A 20,173-nucleotide genomic window follows, 5' to 3' on the forward strand; every position below is an offset into this window, starting at 1 on the left:
TTCCCCCAAACCCTTTGAAAAACTTTTATCGGTGTATTCTTTAGATCTGAGCTGGACTGTGGGAGTTAGTGGAAACACTGCCACCCCCCTCTTCCTAGTTCACTGGGATCCCGGCCTCAAAGCATCTGAAAAATGACTGACAACACAACCAGGGGAACCCAGGTCTGACCTGTGCTGACCACACCCCCAGATCCACCCACTCAGGCCTGGGTTCATGTGTTTTGCCTTTGGGGGGGTTCAGGAAGTTGGGTCAGAACCTCACCGTGTTACCTGAGCCTCTGGGAGCCTGCACAGTCTGCTCGCAGCTTCAGCCTCGCTCAGCTTCTGATCCTCCTCACCTGATCTCACAGTGCATTCCAGGCTGAATTCAAGAGGGCTTTGAAACCAGAACATGTTACTAATTCACGCAGAAGCTGCTCTTGAATTAGCAAAAATTCTCTTCACAACAGGGGAAGAAGGGCAGGACGCAAGCTAATGTCACAGGAGTCTGGAACTCGATATGAAATAGATCACAAAATATATTTATCAAATGTCTGTTTTTTGACTAAACAATTAAAAAAACACACATTTTGTAAACATGGAAGCCTGGATTGACCTGTGAGAAGAGTTCTGATCCTGAAAATGTGATGGCAGTCATGCGACTTGAATGATGTTCCTACTTTACCTCATCAATGCAATATTTTGTGGAGCTGAAAAAATGCTTTTAAAAACTTAAGTTATCCCTGTAAAGCCAGCTACATACAGAGACTTGACAGAAAAGTTAATTTTTTTTCACAGTTAAGATGTTTTCAAACTTTTAAAGAAGTTTTATCTCACAATGTTACTTTAAGATGCAAAAATATTGACATGAGTTCTCAAGGAAAAGCACCTTATTTACCCACGGTCTCAAATTTAATTCACAAGCTTTTAACATGGTGTAACAGTATTATAAAGAATTAATTATCAACAAATTTAGCATTAAAGAGCAATAGATGAGTTAGTATGAAAGATGAAAATTAGCTAAACTTTTCCTGCCAAAATTGTTTTTGAGATTTTATAGAAAGTGCCGTTTTGAAATGAGCAGGAAAAGTCCTTCTACTGCCTCTGGTGGAGTAATGATGAACTACAGGACAGAAAACAAAGGTAATGGAAGGGTCTCTGAAATGTGTAAATCGAATGTTAAAAATAAATTATATATATATAGTAATTATATACACAACCACACATATAGGGTTAAAAATGGTGAAAAGAACAGTTTTGTCTGTATGTTAGAAGTATTTCTAAGCTGTATTGCTCTAAAACAACTAGCTGTGTATTGAAAAATAAAATAAGTTATTTAAAACACTTCTGTTGATGTGATTTAGTATTTTAGGGAGTACAAAGCAAGAACTAGTCTTAATTTTGTGTCCTGGCTCCTGTTTCTGCAGCATTGCTGTGTTTCCTGCTTCTCAGTGGATCTAACTTTTCTCCTCCTCCTGCTCGGTTCTCCCTTTTCTCCTGTAGGATTCAGCTCCTCCTTTATCTCACCAGCTTTTGTTTTGGACAGAAATTATAAACCAGCGGGGCTGCGTCTAAAACGACACCCTGCTCTGGAGCAGGTGCTGTTTTCTGACCGGCCTTCCTCACTGCACCTCCTCTCCTCAGGGACTCGTGTTTTTGTTGGCTTTCAAAAACAGTGGCTTTAAATCCTGGGCTTTTTTTTAAACAATGTTTTATGGGGACTAGCCTTGCCAACAAAAACATGTTTCTCTCCTTCACTCCAGCTCAAACCAGCAGCTCCTCTTTTCTCCTCTAAATTTGTCTTTTTTCCCCCCCTCCCCTTGTTTTTGTCTCCCCCTACAGGCGACTTCTTGGTATTATCACAAAAAAAGACATCCTCCGTCACATGGCGCAAATGGCAAACCAAGATCCAGAGTCCATCATGTTCAACTGATCCGTTCTTTCCAAGATGGCTGGGGGGGAGGGGGCACAGGGAGCGAAGAGGAGGAAGAGGAGGAGGAGGAGGTGGTGTGCCTCCTTAATGGCTCCAGCCTCTGACACATGGACCCCTCTGTTTCATGTAGCGTTAAACCTCACTGATTGTCTGACTGAGGCCCTCAGAGACTTCAACAGAGGGTGAAGTGACAACCATCATCCAGCTGCTGAGAGAAATGCACCTTTTTTGGCCACTAATGCCCCCCTTCTCCACCTGCACATGCATGCTGTGTCCACAGCACACATACATGACCCCCCCCCCTGAGCTGTAAAGTGACACCCACTGACACTCATAATGTGCCTCCCCTTCTTTCCTGTCTTTACTGAGGTGGGAGTCACCTGGCTGGGGTCAAAGGTCAGAATGAACCACAAACGGGGATGCCACAAAGGACCTCAAAGCTCCAGGCTGCCCCCCCTCCCCTCACCACCACCATCAACACGCTCGATCAGCCCTCCAAAAAGACAAAACGTTCTGTTTACTTGTAGTGTGTGAGGATGTGTCTGTGTGTTGCACCTCCACATTCCTGCCAGGTTGCCACGGTAACTAGGAAGACATGCACCATGCTTCAGGACAACCTGATTCGCTGCGATGGCTTAAATGTGAACAGGTACAGAGGAGATCCGTGCAGCATTTCAAGAACAAAAAAAAGATGTCTAACAGAAGCGAAAAAAGTCCAAATGTTTGTGTTCATTTGTTAGACGAGCGAATGCACATATGGATGTGTGCGTTTGTTTTTTCTGTCCGTGTGGACTGAGGAAAGAAGTTCCCGGCTTCTATTGCACTGTTGGTAGAAAAAATAAGTCTTTCGTTTTTGTTCTTCCACCTGATTTGTGCTCCTCATATATGCTTGAAAAAACAAAACTAAATTTGTTTCACAAGATGTGGAGATGAAGATAGTCTTTTATTTTATTTTCCTTTTCATCCCCTTTCAAAAAAATTTGGTTGCAAATATGTTTTCTTTCATTTCCAAAACAATAGCAGTTGATGGGATGTTTTGCCTCTAACACACACTGAGCACGTTAGTTTTTTAAATTTAATCTAAATTCATAACCAGATTAAAGATGGTAAATAAGATATTTAATAACCTTTCTTGAAAACACTAAAAGGCCTGAAGGTTTGTCCTTCAGTGAAGCAGTCCAGTGTTGACAAAACAACAAACCTCTTGTTTGCTTGCAGTGTAAACCTGTCAGTGATATGAAGGAGAATATTTTTTCTTTTCTTTAATCCAGCAGTTTAATCTGTTTCAGCTGTCATAGTTGAAGAGACGCCATGTTTCCCCACTTCATCATATCACCCATCATGTGGACCTGAGAAGAAATGGGGGGGCTGACCTAGCCTGGCCGAGTGAATGTGTATGATTGCGGGGCTCTTTTTTTTCTGTTTTCCTGTGAAGGTCTTTGTGTTGCAGTGACTGTCGTTCCTGCGGTGACTGTGCGACAGCGCCAAGCATCACCTCCGTCAGCCTGTGGTGTTACCTAACATTTCATATTGATCTCAATGTTTTCTCCTTTTTTAATTTATGGGTAGTGTTAATAGAGTTGTGCATTATTAGTATTATAAAGAATTTTATGTATGATTGCTTTGATTGTTTGACTGTACATTTGAAAAAAAGAATATGTAAAAAAAAAAAAAAAAAAAGGACATTTTGTTTAAATTAAAAGAAGAGAAGATTCTTTGGTGTTATGGAATAATTTAACCTGACATCTTTTGTTGAAAGACCTAACAAGTGGTGTGGTGTGGAGCAGGTGAGCTCAACTGTCTGCAGAGTTGTAAGAAATCCAATTTAAACACAAAAACTATCTGCAATTTGGGGACTAGAGTATCTGTAGTTTAGAGGCTAAAGGAAAAACTTGGAATAAATCACAACACTAAGGATGTTTTCATCAAAAAGCCAAGGGGGAGGGGGTGGGGTCTAAAACGACTAGAATGCAGACGGGATTTATTTAGATTAATATCAAAACTGCAGCATAAAATTAAAACCTATTTCAATTGCTTTAGTTATTTAACTCTGTTCATACTTTTTTTTTTTCCAATAAATAATAAAGACCCATTCTGATTTTCTTTTCAACTATTGTAAAGCGTTCCCAGTGGTCTTTTTATTATGATGATGCTGTGTAACCCATGTGCTATCCTAGGCACTTTAACATTGGGAGTTGGGTCATCTAGACCCCACTAGACAGTGCGCTGAACCTTTTTTCTTCAATGATTTGTGATCTTCACTGGTGTCCATGGATTCCATGAAATCTTTCCACCTTTATCCACCTTTGTCCAGGTAGGGAGATCACGTGAATGTAAGGGTGGTGACATAGGATAGCACAAGGGTTAGTCTGAGGTTAAATTTTAAAATCACCAAAGTAGACTTTTATAGCACCCATGTGTATTCATATAGCACTTGAATAAAATCCCAAAGTGAATACACTAAAAGGGAGGATAAACATTCAAATTACGTTTAGGCTAAGATCAGAAAAGCTTTTCTGAGCAGAAATATCCTGACCTGGATTTTAAAGCTCTTAACACAGTTGAGCTGATGTAGCAATACAGGAAGGGGATTTCGAAAAATAGATGCAACAGTTTTACGGTAAGATCTCCTTTTATTGCTGTTTTTTGAATATTTCAAAGGTTTGTGTTTGTGGACCTCAGGGTTTTGGGCTGAAGTGTACCACTCTGGGGCGTCTTCCTCCTGGACAGGGGTGGCTGGCCCCTGACTTGCTCTCAACTGGACCAACCGTGGACTGTGTGGGCGGTTGTCTGAAGCGCAGGGCAGGTCTCCCTTGAGGGGGTTGGGGTGGGGGGATGCCCAGAACTTCTGGGTGGTGGTGGGTTGCTTGTCTGGGGGGGGGGGGGGGGGGGGGTGCCCTCCTGGTTGGGCTGGGGGTTACAGTCTCTTTCCCCCCAGGCTTTGGGGGCCCCTGTGGCGGTCCTGCTGTCCCTGGCGGATGTAAATGCCCAGCGGGTGGTTGTTCTCTATCTGCTGCAGTGCGGGTGTTGTTTTTTTTTTTTTTTTTTTTTTGGGGGGGGGGGTCCTGGCTGCAGCGGCAGGGGTTTTGGTGTGGGGATGGCTGGGTACTCTCACTCCTTTTTACATTCCATCATGGTAAATGGTGTATACTTGTATAGCGCCTTTCTTCCTACAAGGACAAAGCGCTTTACAGTCACAGACCCATTCACCCTGTCACACACACATTTACACACACATTCATACACTGATGGCGGCTCCGCATCCACTTTAGAACATAAAGACTCACAGGAGCGCATGTGTTATCTCACCTTTGAACAAATAGTTTGAGTGATCAAATGAAATATTTCACATGGGTTGGTGCGAATGCATAAGTATGCGTGTGTGAACATCAGTTGTATTGTGTACATGTTCACATGTTTTGTATGTGGGAATTTTTGGAGCCAACAGGTATGTTTGCAGCATTTGGGGGTGTGTGTGTGGACAGGCCCCGCCCTCTTTTGGATTTATCTTGTTAATAAACCGGACTGTAATGATTGTAAACATCCAGCATCCCTCTCTCCTCTTCCCCTTCTTTTCCATCCGGTCCAACAAAACACTGTTATAGATACGAGTAAGATTAAAAAGGTTTAGCCTAAATTACAAAAGGGGTTTATATATACCGTACCGTACACCTAGTGTGTCAAACGTTTTATAACCCCTATTGCAACAGTAAGATATGTTCAACACAAGACGCTTTCAGCTCTCATCTGTCTGCTCAGCTGTTGGACAGAAAAAGTAAAAAAAAAAAAAAAAACATTTTTGGTGATTGTCCATGCAAGCCTCTAAAAACAGAAATGAAAATGCATTTGACTTGTTTGTGTCAGCAGATCCTTTTCCTTCCGTGCCTTTAGTGTCACAGCAGAACAATGACCTACAATTCTGTAGCTACCATGAGAGCAAGGGGCCCACATGACATATCAGAGGGAAGAAACATATTTTTCCAGATTCTTTAAGAGTCTATCATTGGTTCCTCATGCTGTGTTGTGTTCTGAAATGATTCAACAGTAAAAAACCAAACCAAAAAAGTCCACACACCCTCTTTCTCTTAAAGCACAGCAATTTTCTTTTATTCAACTACAAAAAAAGCAGCAGTGAAAGCAGAACAGCATCCAGCTCTTCTCTGCCACAGACTGGACTTTGAGCCAAAGCAACAGGAAGCAGCACAGTAGGTTTAGAGATTCAGAGAAAGACGTACGACACCTTTAGAGTACACTCGCACATGCAGGCAGAATGCAGCCAACTGTGAAACCCCAGCGGAAGCAGGACAATGCTCGGATCAGGGCACCAGTCGGATTTAAACCACAAAACATCCAAGAAAACAAAACTAGAAAAAGTAACTACTGAGAAACAAAAGCACGTCACACTAGGTATTAATAATATTAACTATCTTAAAGAAAAACACATCAACCTAAAAATGTCTATTAAGGAAATGCATTGCACTCACTAGCTCGCTTTGCTTGTTTAGGATTGTACAATCATGTGACCTTTCGTTGATTCTGGCCCCAGCATGCACCTGTACGTGAACGCAGCGTATAAACAGCAGCAGAGACGTCATGACAGGAGCTGGATGTGAATCTTGAATGAAGGAAACCAAGCTGGGGCGTATTTGTAAAGAAAAACACAAAAACCCTCAAACTAAGGAAATCATTTTCTTGCCTCTTTAACAGAAACAGACCAGCCCACCTCTCAGGTGCCAGGGTTCGCTTTGGGCACATACAATCTCTACTCACTACACCGATAATCCGCTTGGCTCCTCCCATTTACATTCAGGTCCAGAGTGAGAAAACAAGTGCCTGAAAAAGTTTTAAGACTGAGCGGATCAATCTAGAAAAGATTGGAAGGGTTTCAGAAAAGACAAATAAAAGGGGATCGTTTTCTCCAAAATTAAATATATTTTTGTTTTCAAGTGAAAATGCATAGAGGGTAAAGATGGCTGCTCATCACTCCGTCACACATGGCTCTCATAGAAAACCTGGCAGGGCGGAGTGTTATGCGCCCTCGGTTCAGCCTGTTTGGGGATCATGTCTTCCACTGTCTCACTCTGTTCCTCCAATGGAGGAGGAGACGGGGGTGGAGGGGAGGAAGGAGGAGAAGGTGGTGAGGACTCAGGCTGGGTTTGGGCCTCGATGCTGCTGTAGTCTGTGACAGCGAGAGGTGGGTGTACGGACGCCTGGATGGCGATGTGCTGCGGCTGCTCATGAATGGAGGAGTTGTCTGAATCGGCGGTGGGGGACTCGCTGCGCTCCCTGTCCCTCAACTGCAAGAGGGTGAAGACGTCCCGCGAAGCGATTGAAGCAAACCTGCCGGCCGCCTCACGGCGCCACTCTGGGGCGTGCCTGATGAAGGTGTGTCTCATCTCCTCCACTCCCACAACCTCCAGGATCTCCTCCATAAAGGTGCGGCAGTTCATGATGAGTGGCGGCAGGGGGATGCTGCGTGCCAGCTCCTCGATGTATCGCGCAAACTCCATGGTCTTGAACTGTGTCACTTTGGCGAGCTCCAGCGTCTTGGCAGAGGTGATGATGGGGATCCTCTTGGCAATCTCAAAGGCCTTCTGCAGCTTCTCGGCACCTTCGGTTCGGAAGAATTCGTTGATCACCTTCTCCGTTTTCTTCAAATGACTGCTCATCATGCAGAGGCGTGTGACATTCAGGATCATGATGATGGTGAAGGTGACCAAACACACCACCATGTAGTACACGCCCATGTCGCCGCTGGTGAAGACCACGCGCAGCGTCACGGTGCAATTGGAGCTGCCGTGAACGTTGGAAGCCATGCAGGTGTACTTCCCGCGGTCTGCAAACTTGATGCTGGTGATGTTGAGGACCCCGCTGTCCTGCAGACACCACTTCCCACCTGCAGACAGAGACATGTTTGTCATAAATAAACATTGAAAAACTCCATGAATCTGACGGTAATGCAACCTACAATTACAATACTTTATCCTCAGATCTGATAATTGACAAACTGCCCATTCTGGGCTCCAGTGTGCAACTCGCTAAAAAAGCAACATGTCTGCAACTTTCTCTGCACCAATCTCATTAGATGATTAGTCAGATAAATAAAGTTTTTTTCTGTGTTTGTCAGATTGTTTCTGCTATTCTCTCAGTGCTTTAAAAAGGAAGCAGGTAAAAAGAGCATTCTTATCTGCACCAACAAATACTTTTTTAAAAGATTTGTTAAAGATTTTTATTAACCCACATTTTCTGAAACTAAATTACCGTAATTTCCGGACTACAAGCCGCTACTTTTTTCCTGCACTTACAGCCCTGCGGCTTTTTCAGTGACTCGGCTAATTTATGGATTTCATTGACAGCCGCCGTGTATGTACTTTTGAACTCAGTGAATAGTTTGAACTCTCTATCCAACTCCAAGCACAAGGCATTTCTCTTCAACACACCTCTTGGCAGGCAAACAGCATGGACTTGGCTTCAGGTCTTAGACACTTCAGTCATGGTTCAACAAAACGAAACACGCATGCCCGGCCGCATCCCAGAATCCTTTGGGGCCATTAGACCCAACGTGCACGTGATCGCCGCTACAATATGATGAAGCTTTCAAGTTAAAAGCAATCGTTAAAAGCAGCGTAAAAAAGTCCACCATCACCAACGGGTTTGGAAAAGCCGGTTTGCTGCGTGACGGAGAGAACAGCGCATGGAGTGAATTTACACTCCATTTACGGTTTCTAAGGAAACCGTAAAAGCGGAATTTTGCTTTGAAAAGCTCACAGCCTCCGTGTGAGTTGGAGACATCTTCTCCTGCTGCTCTTATAGAGCTGCGGGGCCAATGGCAGTCTGATGGCTCCCACACGTAACAACGCATCCGCCCCTCATACACAAAACGTACAGTATTAAGTCCGATTGCTTTGCACAGACACGATTTGCTCCATCCACCGGCGCAACGGGGACGAAGTGCTCCTCCTTGAAGCCGCCCTGGCCAGAGGTGTCGGAGTAGATAGGAAGGGGAGACAAGGAGCGCGCGGGGCGGGAGCGGAGTGCAGAGGCTTCTGAATTCTGACGCACGCGCCGCACTGAGGCGCGCGTATCGCGCTGAGGCGCGCGCTTTTCAGTCGCCGCTGCTGTATTTAATAATAATAATAATACATTTTATTTAAAAGCGCCTTTCAAAACACCCAAGGTCACTGTACAAAGTTAGAGGTAAAACACAATAAAATCACAAGTTAAAAACAATAAATAAATTGGATTCATTAATAAAATCAGCTGACAGAAAATGAGAAACTGTGTTCCGGAAATGCAAGCTTGAACAGAAAGGTTTTGAGTCTGGATTTGAAGATCAGAAAGGAGTCAGTGTTACGGAGGTCTGGGGGGAGAGAGTTCCAGAGTTGGGGAGCAGAGCGACTGAAGGCACGGCTCCCCATGGTAACCATACGGGCCGGAGGGACAGAGAGCTGAAGGGAGGAAGAAGATCGAAGAGAGCGAGAGGGAGTGTTAACATGGAGGAGATTAGAGAGATAGGAGGGAGCCAGGCTATGGAGGGCTTTGAAAGTGTAGAGAAGGAGCTTGAACTTAATCCTAAAGGCTACTGGAAGCCAGTGCAACTGCTGGAGAACGGGAGTGATGTGATGGAAGGAGGGGGTTCTGGTGATGATGCGGGCAGCTGAATTCTGGACCAATTGAAGCTTATTTAGAGTTTTGTTGGGAAGACCATAGAGAAGAGCATTACAATAGTCGAGACGAGAAGTGACCAGACTATGAACTAAAATGGAGGCGGAGTGGATGGTGAGGGAGGGGCGGAGACGATTAATATTACGTAAATGATAGTAGGCTGACCGAGTAATGCTATTGATGTGGGATTGAAATGATAATGTACTATCAAGGATGACACCCAGACTCTTTACTTGAGGGGAGGGGAAAACTGGAGAGGAATCGATGGAAATGTTAAAATTAGGAATTTTGGAAAGGGTGGATTTGGAACCTACGAGGAGTAATTCGGTTTTATCACTGTTAAGTTTGAGGAAGTTTAGGGTGAACCAGGTTTTTATTTCAGACAGGCAGGAGGAGAGGGAGGCAGGTGGAATACAAGAGTTGGGTTTACTGGACAGATAGAGCTGAGTGTCATCCGCGAAACAATGAAAATCAATATTGAATTTACGAAATATATTGCCAAGGGGTAGCAGGTAGGTAATGAAGAGGAGGGGACCGAGAACAGAACCTTGAGGAACACCAGATGAAATGAGTGAGGGTTGGGATTTGAAAGAATTCAGTTGAATAAACTGAGTGCGGCTTGAAAAATAAGAATGAAACCAGCGGAGGGGGGTGGACTCGATACCGAGGGCTGAAAGTCTGTGGAGAAGGATGGAGTGAGATATGGTGTCAAATGCTGCGCTCAAGTCGAGGAGGATGAGGATGGTGAAGAGTCCAGAATCAGCTGCAAGGAGAAGGTCATTGGTGATTTTTAGTAGGGCAGTTTCTGTGCTATGAAGGGGACGGAAACCAGATTGAAAGGGTTCAAAAAGATCATTTTGGGTGAGATGATGGGAAAGTTGGGAGGCGACTATTTTTTCAAGAATTTTTGAAATGAAGGGGAGGTTAGAAATAGGACGAAGATTATGAAAGGAATTGGGGTCTGAGCCGGGTTTTTTTAGGATGGGTCTGACGGCAGCGATCTTGAGGAGTGAGGGGACAATACCTGATGTCAATGAGGAGTGAATAATGGCACAAATGAAAGGAAGAAGAGAAGGAAGGCAGGATTTAACCAGGGATGTTGGTAGGGTATTTTACCGGTGTGTTTTTTAACCAGCCCTGTTAATCCCATAACGCTGCCGCGACACAAGCGGAAGGAGAGCTTTACCCGTTCACCCCTCCATGCACTGCTGATACTTGCTCATTCTTAAACACATACAACAGTATGGCGAGCCGGGCGTTGGCCCCGCCTTTAGCCCCTAAGACTCATGGGAAATGTGAAATCGCGGATGTAAATTTCCTCATCATAACTGAGGGATGTAATGTTGATTATATGGTTACTGTTTGTAATTTTATGTATGATACCTAGATTGTCAATAAGTAAAAAAAAAAAAGAATGAAATAAAAATACCATAACTGAGGAACTTGTGAACAGAATACAGGTCCATGCTGTTTGACAGATGTCGATACACTCAAATGCATGGGTCAGAGGCAAAGCTGGCTACACCCACAACATACTAATGAACTGCACTCACTCTGGGATGCTGGCCGTGATCTGTCAGGATCACAATATTGCCTAACACATGCGCGGCTTGTACTCTGACGCGGCTTGTGTATGTATAAAATTAATTAAACACGTAAAAATGGGTGGGTGCGGCTTGTAATCGGGTGCGCTTTGTAGTCCGGAATTTACGGTATACAATTTTTCTAACATTCCTACAGTGATAACTTCTAAATAAGCAACATGTAAATCACAGCAGACACCAAAGACAGGCTGGTAGACTCTTTAAATGATGAATAACCAGCCAGCTGCAGTGCTTTGCGAAAATATTCGGCCCCCTTGAACTTTTCAACCTTTTGCCACATTTCAGGCTGCAAATATAAAGATAAAAAACTGTCATTTTTTGTGAAGAATCAAAAACAAGTGAGTCAACATCATGAAGTGGAATGAAATTTATTGGATATTACAGACTTGTTTAACAAATAAAAAAATGAAAAATTGGGCATGCAAAATTATTCAGCCCCCTTAAGTTAATACTTTGTAGCGCCACCTTTTGCTGTGATTACAGCTGTAAATTGCTTGAGGTATGTCTCTACCAGTTTTGCACATCGAGAGACTGAAATTTTTGTCCATTCCTTCTTGCAAAACAGCTGGAGCTCAGTGAAGTTAGATGGAGCGTGTTTGTGAACAGCAGTTTTCAGTTCTCTGCACAGATTCTTGATTGGATTCAGGTCTGAACTTCGACCTGGCCATTCCAACACCTGGATATGTTTATTTGTGAACCAGTCCATTGTAGATTTATGGTTTGGATCATTTTCTTGTTTGAAGACAAATCTCTGTCCCAGTCTCAGGTATTTCGCAGACTCCATCAGGTTTTCTTCCAGAATGCTCCTGTATTTGGCTCCATCCATCTTCCCACCATGTTTGACAGTGGAGAAGGTATGTTCAGGGTGATGAGCTGTGTTGCTTTTTACGCCAAACATAACATTTTGCGTTCGTTCTACTCCATGATTGCGTCCTCCTTGTTGATTCTTCACAAAGATTTACAGTTTTATATCTTTGTTTGATGCCTGAAATGTGGCAAAAGTTTGAAAAGTTCAAGGGGGCCGAATACTTTCAACCCATTTGTTTTAGTTCTTCCAATTAAGTTAGTGAAGGCTTTTAATAGCAAAACAAACGTCTGCTCCAATAATAGCCGTAGATTCTGCTTCAGTAAAAGGATCAATACAACACTCCACTAAGGATCCAGCTGGACTTAAAAACCCACACAGTATCTCAGAGGCTCAAGTCGGTCTTGCAACCCGACTCCACCTCGCCTTGTTTCCACGGGAACTCAGCTCAGTCTTCTCCACTTGTCGGAGTTCGTTTTCCAGCTTCCTCCACTTGTGAACCATGGATGAATTAATCTGGAATTCTTTTGCCACTACTTGATTCCCATGTTCCTCCGCGTAGCCGATAGCTTGTAGTTTAAACTGTATTTCATAAGCGTGTATCTTTGCAGGTAGCCTTTTCAGGGTTTCCAAAACGATGTTCCATCCATCCATATCCATCTACCTCCGCTTATCCGGGACCAGGTCGCGGGGACAGCAGTCCAAGAAGAGATGCCCAGACTTCCCTCGCCCCAGCCCCTTCCTCCAGCTCCTCTGGGGGGACCCCCAAGACGTTCCCAGGTCAGCTGACAGACAGTCTCTCCAACGTGTCCTGGGTCTTCCGCCCAGTGGGACATGCCCGGAACACCTCTCCAGGGAGGCGTCCAGGAGGCATCCGGACTAAATGCCCAAGCCACCTCAACTGGCTCTTTTTGATGTGGAGGAGAAACGGTTCTACTCCGTGCTCTCCACGGGTTACCGAGCTTCTCACCTTATCTCTAAGGGAGCACCAGCCACCCTACGGAGGAAGCGCATTTCAGCCGCTTGTATTTGGGACCTCGTTCTTTCGGTCATGACCCATAGCTCATGACCATAGGTGAGTGTTGGAATGAAGATCGACCGGTAAAGTGAGAGCTTTCTTTTTGGCTCAGCTCTCTCTTCATCACAACTGACCGATACAGCGACCGCATAACTGCAGACGCTGCTCCTATCCGCCTGTCAATCTTACGCTCCGGCCTCCCTCACTCGTGAACCAGACCCCCAGATATTTAAACTCCTCCACCTGGGGCAGGGACACTCCACTCACCGAGAGATGGCAAACTACCATTCTCTGGTCGAGGACCATGGCCTCAGATTTATCGGGGCTGACCCTCATCCCAGCCACTTCACACTCGGCCTTAAACCGCCCCAATGCACGCTGGAGGTCCCGGCCTGATGAAGCCAACAGGACAACATCCTCTACAAACAGACCCCCTCCGGCCCCTGGCTGCGCCTAGAAATTCTGTCCATAAAAACCATGAACAGAACCGGTGATAAAGGGCAGCCCTGCCAGAGTCCAACGTGAACCGGGAACAGTACCGACTTACTGCCGGCTATGCGTACCAAACTCTTACTCCGGTCATACAGAGACCGGACAGCCCTCAGTAGGGCTCCCCGGACCCCATACTCCCAGAGCACCCTCCACGTGACACCACGGGGGACGCAGTCAAACGCCTTATCCAAATCCATAAAACACATATGGACTGGAAGAGCAAAATCCCACAATCCCTCCAGCAGCCTAAAGAGGGTGTACAGCTGGTCCACTGTTCCACGACCAGGACGGAAACCACACTGTCGTTCCTGAATCTGAGGTTCGACTATCGGACAGACTCTCCTCTCCAGTACCCTGGCATAGACTTTCCCAGCGAGGCTGAAGAGTGTAAGTTCCTGATAGTTGGAACACACCCTTCGGTCCCCCTTCTTAAAGATGGGAACCACCACCCCTGTCTGCCAGTCCAGTGGTACAGTTCCCGACTGCCACGCGATGCTGCAGAGACATGTGAACCAAGACACTCCCCACAGCATCCAGAGACTTGAGGTACTCAGGGCAGACTTCCTCCACTCCCGGAGCCTTGCCACTGAGGAGCTCGTTGACTACCTCAGTGACTACCTCAGTGACTTCAGCTTGGGTAATAGACAGCCTCACCCCAGAGTCCTCATTCTCTGCTTCTTCAAAAGAAGGCGTGTCAGTGGGATTGAGGAGTCCCCAGTCGAAGTCAACAGCCCCCCACCTGCACTGAAAACGGTGCCTGTAGAGAAATGCTTTCCCCTCCTGAGGCGCCAGATGGTTTGCCAGAATTTCTTCGAGGCCAACCGATAGTCCTTCTTCATGGCCTCACCGAACTCCTCCCAGGACCGAGTTTTTGCCTCCGAAACAGTCCGGGCCGCGGCTCTCTTAGACTGCCGATACCTGTCAGCTGCCTCTGGAGTCCCACAAGCCAGCCAGGCCTGGTAGGACTCTTTCTTCAGCTTGACAGCATCCCTTACTTTCGGTGTCCACCACCGGGTTCGGGGTTTACCGCTGCGACAGGCACCAGAGACCTTCTGACCACAGCTCAGAGCAGACAATGGAAGTGGAAAACATGGTCCACTCGGACTCAATGTCCCCAACCTCCCTCGGTACCTGTTTGAAGTTCTCCCTGATGTGGGAGTTAAAGACTTCTCTAATGGAGGGCTCAGCCAGACGTTCCCAGGAGACCCTCACAGTGCGTTTGGGTCTTCCAAGTCCAAAGTCAATCATTGACCTCCTGACTAGGGTGTCCTGATGTCAGGTGTATTGATGGACACCCTTGTGCTCGAACATGGTGTTCGTTATGGAAAAATTATGAGGAGCACAGAAGTCCAATAACAAAACACCATTCAGGTTCAGATCAGGGGGGCCATTCCTACCAATCATGCCCCTTCAGGTGCCACTGTCATTGCCCACGTAGGCACCAAAATGATGTTCTGCATAATTCACATACCTGCACTTTTGTACTATTCGGGGGTGAGTCTTCTTTCACGTCCTCACTTCACTCCTTACCGTTCTCATGCTGTCTTCTCCTGCATTCTCTTTACCGAAGTCATGCAACAACACATTAGGCGCAGTGCATCATAGAGTGCAACGTACATTTTGGAGAAAATGTACGACTTTTAAGTGCGCCTTATGGTCGTGAAAATACAGTATTTAGTTTTATACTGATTTTTTTCTCATCCTGATTTATTAATAAAGCTAGAGTTGTGTTTCCTACTTTTCCCATAAGCATATTTTTCTCTAAATCTCATCTCCATCTGCAGCAGAAATCTATTTGCTTTCAATACACAAAGACAAGAAAAATCAACAGAGGCAACGCAGAAAAGTTTAAATATTTGCAACCTGTTCCAGTCAATGACCTTCATTCTTAGAATCCTGAGTGGGCATTTACATCCACTCCTCTGTTCCCAATACTGAGAGGAAATTCAAATAGGCCCATATCAGAGTTTGGAACAGTGCAGCTTCACCCATACTTATATTATTTTTTTGCCTCATGCTACATTACCAAAAAACAATTGCCCCATATTGATGCCCTCAGGAGAAGATGATTGGGCAGTCAGGAAATGGAAGAATAGCAGACTTACTGAACCCCCACCCACCCCAATCCGTTTCAAGCAGAGAGCAACATTTCTAATTTTATCTCCCTCCTACCTAATCACACCATACCACTAATACACAGCCCAAAACAAGAATCAAATTTGGAAGAAATAAAACTCAAATATTGCTGGGAGCTGAGGTTCATAAATCCTCAAAAACTGTCCTCCACCGAGAGTAATGAGACTCCAAAGACACAGTTCTAGGTTTGTAGGTCATGATAACAACATCGCCACCACACTTCCTGATGGCAGGTTTCAGCAGATCTTAAAAACAAACCACCACCTCCTTTCGTTAGAGGAGGAGCTGGGCCGATCTTTAAAACAAACTAGTATTGACTAGTATTCTACATTGCAAAATGTATTTTCATATTCCAAGTCTGAACTGCAAATTGAATTGTCAACATACATATTTTTGTCGGCATGCTTGGATGCACCAGCCTGAATCGTTGGCAAGACCAGGCAGCTGCAGGCTGCAGGTGGGGGAAAGGCGCCTGAGATGAAGGCGAACGCTGAGCTGTTGCAGCGAGACTGAACAAGGACAGGAAGTTGGAGTTGTCCTTTACATTCAGTGAATATTAATATTCCTCTCCCCCTTAGTATGATCAGTTCCATTATGTCTTTATATTAATTTTAATGTTTTGTAATGTATGAAGCCTATTATTTTAATCAATAGGTATTTTATATTTTCATCGTCTTTTAATTGCATTTTTCTTGTATATCATTTTTATAGAAATTTTCAAAGGTTTTTAATTGTTCTTTTCAGGTTTTAAGGTAGACAATTTTAACATCTGTCCGGGGACAACAGATTAGCAGCTCGTGACCCTTTTAATGTTTAATGTTAACTGAAATGGAAGTTAACTTATTCAGGCAACATTGAAACATACAACCACAAATAATTTGTGATGCCTTATGAGTTCCTTTTGTTGCATGAATGCAAATGTCTGTCTGATGTTTAGCATTCAAACCAAAATGATTATCAGTGGAAAAAATTAAGGAATTTAATATTTCTAGTAAAACAATTTCTAATGATAAAGTAATCTTAGTGATGTTGATTTCAGTTATCATTTGTAAAAAAAAAAAGAAGTATATGTTCTTTTTGCATCAGTGAATTACTATTTGCAAAGAGTTACAAAATATGCAGATTTCCGTTATTGAGTGCCAGCTGTCTCTGTTTAGCATCACTTTAAACCAGTGTTTTTCAACCAGTGTGCCGCGGCACACTAGTGTGCCGTGGGAGATGGTCAAGTGTGCCGTGGAGAAATTGCCCTCATTAATCATTCACTGATCTAAAAACATTTCCCATCTCCAGGATATCAGCTCTTTGTTCATCCAAACAGGCCCGGATAAAACACTGAGTAGTTAGGAATATAAAAGATCTTAAAATTACTTTTTCTTTGTGTTTATTTAATTCTATTAAAGAAATTTTGATAAGAATGACGCTACCGCGATTTCCCTGCAGCTATGACAGTTTGCGGAAAAGTCCCGTCCCTTTAACTGTCTCCACCAATCATTCTTGAAGGCTTAATCACATGTCATCAGTCTGACCAATAAGAAGTGCTTAAAGTCTTCACTTCCTTGTTCTTAATTCTGCTGATAAAGTCGCTCAGTTCTAACAAAAATGCCAGCTAAAGCTCTTCTTTAGCGGTGTAGCTTTCCACAGAGTCCGGTGTCAGACCGTGAAACAAGTGGACAATACAATGAAGCTCAGAGACGCGAGTCTTTCTGCAAGTTTTCGGCAGTTTTCACACTACATCTCCCATGATGCATTGGCTTAAAGGGCCAGTGTCCCAGCGCACAATGAGTTGTCCTTGCGAAACGCCTTGAAACCACAACAAACAAACAGTTTCTAAATTTTCAAATTTAACTTTCATTTCATCTCTTAGAAAAAACAGCCGCAACTTCCTGCTTTTCCGGCCACAATTATCACAAAAATGCACGTGAGATTGCAGGGGGGGGGGGGGGGGGGGGGCGGCGCTGTCGATCAATACAGACCATGAATCTTTGTTTTTTTTTTTTTTTTGGATGCTGGTGTGCCGCGGGATTTTTGTCAAGGTTAAAGTGTGCCGTGGCTCAAAAAAGGTTGAAAAACACTGCTTTAAACTACAGTAAGGACACAGTTTCCCACAATGCATTGTTTTGTAGTGATCAAGGCAGCTTGCAGCCAGAGCAGTAACAAATTTCCAAATGCGTTCTCCTGGGTAGGCGCCTTCCACCCGCCTCTTTCCCGTGATATTGTCATGATAACTGACATGTGACGTTGGAGCAAAAAAAACAAACAACATACACCGCGCACCAGATGATTTGCACAGCGCTGCGTTTGCCTGGCTGATCTCAAACAAGCGCTAAAGGACTAAAGGTTGCCCTTTAGCGCTTGTTTCACACTAGAGGCCCCTGTAGGTACTTGTATCAGTATTTGGTACTTCGAGGAATGCAGAGGAAGAAAAGCTGTCCAAAACAAACATGAAAGAGAATCTAATCATCCTCCCCCGAACTTTATGTTTTTATAATTTACATCAATATAATAATTTTTTGTTTTTATTTTTTCCCTCCTTGGATTAATGAAGTACAGCAAGTCATAAAACGGTGTCACAGAGACAAGGAAGTACTACTGAAAGCACCAACATTCAGAAGTAGGTCCTGCAGTAACCTAATTAAAAGACTAAGTGATCTCATGAACCCAGCCATGGAGATGCGTTTACCGACGCTTTTGTAGAGCTCTTTGGAATAAATAAACCTGATCTCTCAACATCATCGATGTCTTCCTGCGATGGAATTGAAATTTACAGAGAAAATGCAACGGGAGCGTCTAGCTTACAAACACATTTTTGGACAAGCACTGGGCATAGAAATTGATGAAAAAATGGCAGTGAACGAAGATTTGATGTATGAATTGTGTTTGGTATATGAACACAGCGTTATGCTGGGCTTGGCAGATTTGTTCAGAAGCATTGCACTTTTCCCCCAAAATTGCGAACTATACTCCAGTTCAACTTGTATACAATTTTTTTTTTCTTTTTTATTATGCGTTATTTTTAGCTGCTATGCTCCGATGCGATTTATAGTCTGTAAAATATGGTAATTGTAAGTGACTCCAGAGGGCTTCTCACCATTTGATGTGTCCAGGAGCTCCCCATGGGAGTTGAACCACTGAACGCTGGGAGCTGGGTCTCCGGTGATGTTGCAATCAATCAGTGCACAGGTCCCCTCGCGGGCAATGATCTGACTCACTTTACTGAACAAAGCAGGGACATATCCACCATCTGTGACGTTGCTATTTTCTGTTAGGTTTCCGTCTGTGTCCACCAATAAGGCCCCGGGGGTGAAAGAAGCAACAAGAGGCAGCAGCACCACCAAGATGTATGCGAAGAAGCCCGGCATTTTCTCAAAACTGACTGTCAGCGTGTCATCCCCCGCTGCAAAAGACTGTGTCATTCCTCCTCCATCCTGCAGTCTGGGTATCTCTTTTTGATGATGGAAGGCAATATGGCTTTCAGCTCTGTGATGTGAATCATCTCACTGTAGCAACAATAACAAAAAAGAAGAAGATTAGTATGAAACAAACTGAAACAATCATTTAAAGGAGACTAAACCAACATTTAAATATCTAAAAAGAAAACAATAGTTAAAATCACGTGCTTTCTACATCTTTTTACAAATGGGCCAAAATCCTAAAAGTATGACTCACATTTGTGCAGTTGTGGCTCTTCTAGAGGTTACGGTTTGTATCCTTCTGCTAAGCTAACACAATCAATTAGGCGTTCAATAAGAACAGCTTTAAAACATTTGGTCCTCTTCAGAAATCGGTGGTTATCGATTTTTTTATTATTATTTTGTTAAACATAATTACAAGAAACCTCGCATTTAGGGGAAAAGCGTATTTCTTTCTGTACAGAGGCTCTACCGAAATGAAAAAGCGTTGCAGTCACATAACGGAGCAGAGAGTGGGCTCCGTCTACGTCCTGGTTCACCGGGTTGACGTAGATATTCGAAGGGAGATTTGGGGCTAGATGGCAAGCGCACTTCATATTAAACGAAAATATTGCCCAAATATAATTTCTAATATACATTGTGGATGTTTTTATTTATTTATTTTTAACCGTTATAAAGCTTAAAAACAAAAGGGCGTGGGATATGACTATGTGCTGGTTAATAGGACGGAGCTTTCGAGAAGGGTCGCACAAAGCTTGTTTGACTGAGCCGAGGTAGTTTTGAAATAAACTGACAAAACGTTATCTAAAAATACAATACAGTATGTGTAAAAACAAGAGAACAGACATATTCGCATATTTCCAGCCTGTGGCCAACAACTCAGCCGTCAACAACCCAAGGTAAACCTGCTCAATTAACCAGCTAACTTTTGTTACCCGGTAAAATGACTAAATATTAGCATATTTATATACTTACATGAGGGTCTGTCTTCATGGACTACCTCTTATTTGCCCTAAAGCCCCTCAGCTAGTGCCTGCTGCTGTTCTAATCCTCCCCTGGCATCCACATCCTCCCCCTCCCGCTGCCTGCGTGATGGGAAGAAACGCCGTCCGGCTTTTTTTGGACTACGTC

At 44.0% G+C, this 20,173-nt stretch overlaps 2 protein-coding genes across 9 annotated transcripts in view; one reads left to right on the forward strand and one right to left on the reverse strand.

The window, feature by feature from the left end:
* The window catches only part of clcn3 (chloride channel 3), a 51,020-nt gene extending 47,393 nt beyond the window's left edge, over positions 1-3,627 (forward strand). For all 8 annotated transcript variants that reach the window (XM_023949077.2, XM_023949079.2, XM_023949078.2 and 5 more), the window contains one exon: positions 1,822-3,627. In XM_023949077.2, coding sequence (XP_023804845.1) covers positions 1,822-2,016 — 195 coding nt within the window. In that variant the 3' untranslated portion in view covers positions 2,017-3,627. The remainder of the gene's footprint in view (positions 1-1,821) is intronic.
* A 2,364-nt stretch (positions 3,628-5,991) lies between these two features.
* Positions 5,992-20,173, reverse strand: mfap3l (microfibril associated protein 3 like). The gene is made up of 3 exons (XM_004079926.5): positions 20,018-20,173; positions 18,721-19,129; positions 5,992-7,808 (listed from the first exon to the last, which is right to left on the reverse strand). The coding sequence occupies exons 2-3, from the start codon at positions 19,043-19,045 to the stop codon at positions 6,901-6,903; spliced, it is 1,233 nt and encodes a 410-aa protein (XP_004079974.1). The 5' UTR covers positions 19,046-19,129; positions 20,018-20,173; the 3' UTR covers positions 5,992-6,900.

The sequence above is a fragment of the Oryzias latipes genome, chromosome 18 (assembly GCF_053564925.1).
Source record: "Oryzias latipes strain Hd-rR chromosome 18, Olatipes_Hd-rR_3.1".
Taxonomy (NCBI): domain Eukaryota; kingdom Metazoa; phylum Chordata; class Actinopteri; order Beloniformes; family Adrianichthyidae; genus Oryzias; species Oryzias latipes.